This window comes from Sinocyclocheilus rhinocerous, unplaced genomic scaffold, assembly GCF_001515625.1.
Source record: "Sinocyclocheilus rhinocerous isolate Xijiao unplaced genomic scaffold, SAMN03320098_v1.1 scaffold36, whole genome shotgun sequence".
In the NCBI taxonomy this organism is placed as follows: domain Eukaryota; kingdom Metazoa; phylum Chordata; class Actinopteri; order Cypriniformes; family Cyprinidae; genus Sinocyclocheilus; species Sinocyclocheilus rhinocerous.
Window position 1 is genome coordinate 94987 of NW_015664459.1, and position 2495 is coordinate 97481.

General features: G+C 37.6%; 1 protein-coding gene across 2 annotated transcripts in view; it reads right to left on the reverse strand.

The window, feature by feature from the left end:
• The window catches only part of hacd1 (3-hydroxyacyl-CoA dehydratase 1), a 46120-nt gene extending 45232 nt beyond the window's left edge, over positions 1–888 (reverse strand). The window contains exon 1 of one of the 2 annotated variants that reach the window (XM_016540924.1): positions 658–888. In XM_016540924.1, the coding sequence (XP_016396410.1) occupies positions 658–776 (119 nt within the window). In that variant the 5' untranslated portion in view covers positions 777–888. Of the gene's footprint in view, positions 1–647 lie in introns of both variants that reach the window. The other variant, XM_016540925.1, reaches the window with a different exon arrangement.
• Between the last annotated feature and the right edge of the window lie 1607 nt (positions 889–2495).

Genomic DNA, 2495 nt, shown 5'->3' on the forward strand with positions numbered 1-2495 from the left:
TATATTGAAATGTTATATATATATATATATATATATATACACACACACACATAACATTTCTGTCCCCCTCACTTCTGAAATTATGGCTACGCCCCTGGTTAAAATGATAGAATAGCCTACTTAACATGTGTTTTAGTACGTTGGTCGACACTTCTTTTTCACAAGAATATGCCCTTTTAAGTCCACACTGGTTTGAGCACGCAAGTTATGTTGAATTGAAAAACAGGTTCACTGCGCTTTCATTACAATTATCCCGTCTTTCACTTTTCTAGTTGCAGTTTGTCTGTCGAGCATTTCGCCATGCCGGGCCAGAGTTTCAGTGTCAGCGCTAAACATATCACTGTGACAGTTGAGGAGACGGGGACGACACGTGCAGTTCAGTCAACCGTATTAGGAAAGGCTGAGCACGCTTCGGTAGCTGTGAAGAATATTCCTGTAACTTTGTAACAGCTGACCCTTTATAAAACAAAACTATCAATTATGTACACGCACTGTGAGTGTTTAGCGCAATAGTCTATCTTGAAGCTTTTAAAGTTGTCTTTGGTAACCTAACAATCGAATGATTTATAATGGTCACACTATAAACAGACACACGGCTGCATTCAGCAAGTACATTAAATAAAAGCAGTTCAAACTTAAACTTTCACCAGCAAGTACCCAGCTGTCATGGCGATATTGTAGAACGTGAGCCATGCCGTTGCGATGGTGCCTTTCGTCCGCTTCTTGTTGTTGGTTTCTTTCTCCTCAACAGTTCCGTCCTCCTCGCCAGACGCCATGGTACCGGTTACAGACTGCGAAAGTCACAAAAACATTGCGCCAGCACCAGGGGCGCAACTGCACATTTGCCGAGGGGTATGCAAGATCAGTGTCGGCGCCCCCCTGTATTCTAGTAGCCTCTAACACTAACTCGCGCAGAAAACTTTCTGCAAGTCAAGAGCCCATTACTAGCTTGTGCATGGAAGGATACAAACTCATCAGGAGTGAAAAAAGTGACAAAGGTTTGAACCCCCTTTCCCCTTTTTTAAAACCATAGGGAAAAAAGTGAAAAGTAAAAACAAGAAAAAAACAAAGAAAGAAAGAAAAGTGTCACATAACATCCCCTTTAACTCCTGATGGCAGACCCCAGACAGTAGAACACATTTTTATTCATTTTTATTTTCAAACACATGTATTATTGCACACTTTTTAGTTAGGTAATTTGAATATATATCTCATTGGCCTCAAAATTATTCATATTTTTGCACATTTTTATATAGTAAAATTTATTTTAAAGAACATCTGCATTTTTTTTTCTTTTTTACTTAAAGAGGTAATTCATGGAAAATTTGCCATGCTAAGTGGAATATTTCTGCCAAGATTTCACCTGGTAGAAAAACAAATACTATTAAAATGAATGTCATGGTTCCCACTATGACCACTAGATGGAAACATAGGATAATTTATTGTCTCCTTTACCATTTCCACTCATAGTTCTTTTCACATGTTTTGCTAATTGATTTATATTTAGACATTATAAAATCACTATTGTAACATTTAAACATTTATTTTTTGTCAAAGTTCAGCCTTGTTTTGTATTGAAGTATGAAGTAGCAAGTGTTTTCAACTCATTGAATCTACATGAATTACACAGATGGCCTATTTTGAATTTACAACTGCAATTTTCTGTGAAAAGTGGCTAGTTTGTATCCTTGTTTTCAATCTTAGTTTCTCTCAAATGTAAATCAAATGCCCATTCACAAACATGTGTTTCCAACATTGCACCATTGCTTGTTCTCCATCATTGCATAGGCCCACTCATGGATGAGACATGCAGATAACTATAGTCAACCTTCACTGAATTTTATATAATCAATGAACTCTGAAAAAGGGAAGCTTGTGACACTATAACGAATTCCTTGTATGTGCAAACATACTTGGCAATAAAGCTCTTTCTGATTCTGATTCTGATTCTGATACCTAAATCGAGCTCTCTACAAAAGGAAAATAATGTAAGAATGTAAAATGTTTTTTTAAATATGCTTTCATTTTCTTTAAATTTTTGTACAAATTAACGGAAAATTAGCACATATTTTCTAGTACATTTAACTGCACTGTGCTCACATTTGACCTACTTGTGCATGAATTATAAATAAAAAAAATTACATTGCCTATCATCTTGCGCCCTATTGTGATCTCGATTGCAAAATATTTCAGTAGGCTGCATGCATTTGAGAGACGTTCTTAAATGTAATGCACATAAACATATGCACAGCAGAGGCGTCATGCCCATTCAAAGTGAGGGGGCACGTGCCCCCTCAGATTTTCAGTAGCCTCTCACTGCAGAACAAAGATCCAGGGGGCGGGGTTGGATCCACATCTAGGGGGTGGAGATGGTAGGTTTAGGGGTAGAGATGGGTAGGTTTAGGGGTGGAGATGGGTGGGTTTAGGCCATTTGTTTGATAAGTGGTGCACTTCAAGTAATGTTAATAATTTTCCTTCCTTACGTGAACTAATGC